The sequence below is a fragment of the Nicotiana tomentosiformis genome, chromosome 8 (genome assembly GCF_000390325.3).
Source record: "Nicotiana tomentosiformis chromosome 8, ASM39032v3, whole genome shotgun sequence".
NCBI classification, from domain to species: domain Eukaryota; kingdom Viridiplantae; phylum Streptophyta; class Magnoliopsida; order Solanales; family Solanaceae; genus Nicotiana; species Nicotiana tomentosiformis.
In genome coordinates, this window is record NC_090819.1 from 144,506,000 (window position 1) to 144,507,535 (window position 1,536).

The 1,536-nt window shown below is 40.1% G+C and overlaps 1 protein-coding gene across 1 annotated transcript; it reads left to right on the plus strand.

Annotated features, from left to right (window-relative positions):
- Positions 1-1,536, plus strand: LOC138898274 (uncharacterized mitochondrial protein AtMg00810-like). Its single transcript, XM_070184332.1, has 2 exons — positions 1-240; positions 472-1,536. The coding sequence occupies exons 1-2, from the start codon at positions 1-3 to the stop codon at positions 1,534-1,536; spliced, it is 1,305 nt and encodes a 434-aa protein (XP_070040433.1).

Genomic DNA, 1,536 nt, shown 5'->3' on the forward strand with positions numbered 1-1,536 from the left:
ATGAGAGATTATGTTGTCCAACAGAAGTCCTCTTGTCTATATCCACTATCCAACTATGTGGTGTATGATCACCTCACTCCTGCCTACAGGTCTTCATTAGCTGCTTATTCGGCAATTGTAGAACCCAAGACTTATGTAGAAGCCAATACCAATCCACTGTGGGTGGCTGCTATGAAGTCTGAGATCTCAGCTCTTGAGAGCAATAATACTTGGACAGTTGTAGACCTTCCTCCAGACAAGGTTCCTATAGGATACAAGTGAGTGTTTAAGGTCAAGCACAAATCCACATGAGAGGTGGAGAGATATAAAGTAAGACTTGTAGCCAAAGGCTACAGCCAACAAGAAGGTTTGGACTATACTGAAACCTTCTCACATGTAGCTAAGATGGTCACAGTGAGGTCTGTAGTGGCTCTTGCTGCTGCTTCACACTGGTTTGTTTTTCAAATGGATGTTCATAATGCATTTTTGTAGGGTGATCTGTGTGAAGAGGTTTATATGCAAAATCTTGATGGCTTTTCAAGCCAGGGGGAGTATCAGAAGGTGTGCAAGTTGAATAAGTCTTTGTATGGACTTAAACAATCCCCTAGACAGTGGAACTTAAAACTGATAGAAGCATTGATAGATCTAGGATTTGTACAATCACTCTATGACTATTCTTTGTTCACACACAGGAATGGAGCATATTTAGTGATTGTGCTTGTCTATCTATATGATTTGTTAGTTACTAGCAATAATCTAAACCTGATTGAGAAGGCTAGAAAGGACTTGCAGAGCAAGTTTAAGATGAAAGGCTTAGGGGAATTGAAGTACTTCCTTGGCATAGAGTTTTCAAGACTAGAGAAAGGCATCCATATGTGCCAAAGGAAGTATGCCCTTGAGTTGTTATCTGAGACTGGTATATCAGGAGGAAAACCGGCACTCACTCCACTCGAATTCAATCACAAACTTACCTCTATAGAATTTGATAAGGTGTTCAACAAGGAGAATTTGTCTGATGACATGCTACTTGAAGACAGAAGTGGTCATCAAAGAATAGTGGGAAGATTACTGTATTTGGTTATGACTAGACCTGGCATAGCCTTTGTGGTACAGGTTCTAAGTCAATTCATACATGCTCCTAAGCAATCACATCTAGATGCTGCTATGAGAGTGATCAAGTACATTAAAGGAAATCCTGGTCTTGGGTTGTTCTTACCATCAGATGGCACTCAAAAGATGGTTGCCTTTTGTGATTTAGATTGGGATGCTTGTGTGGACACAAGAAAGTCAGTCACAGGTTATGCTGTGAAGTTTGGTGATGCTTTGATTTTATGGAAATCAAAGAAGCAAGGAACAGTTTCAAGAAGCTCAGCTGAGGCAGAGTTCGGAAGCATGGCCACTACTATTATAGAGATAAAATGGTTAGTTGGGTTGTTTGAGGAGTTGGGAGTAGTAGTTGAACTTCAAGTTCAACTTTACTGTGATAGTAAAGCTGCAATTCAAATTGCAGCTCATCCTATATTTCATGAGAGAACCAAACACATTGTCACTTTGTAA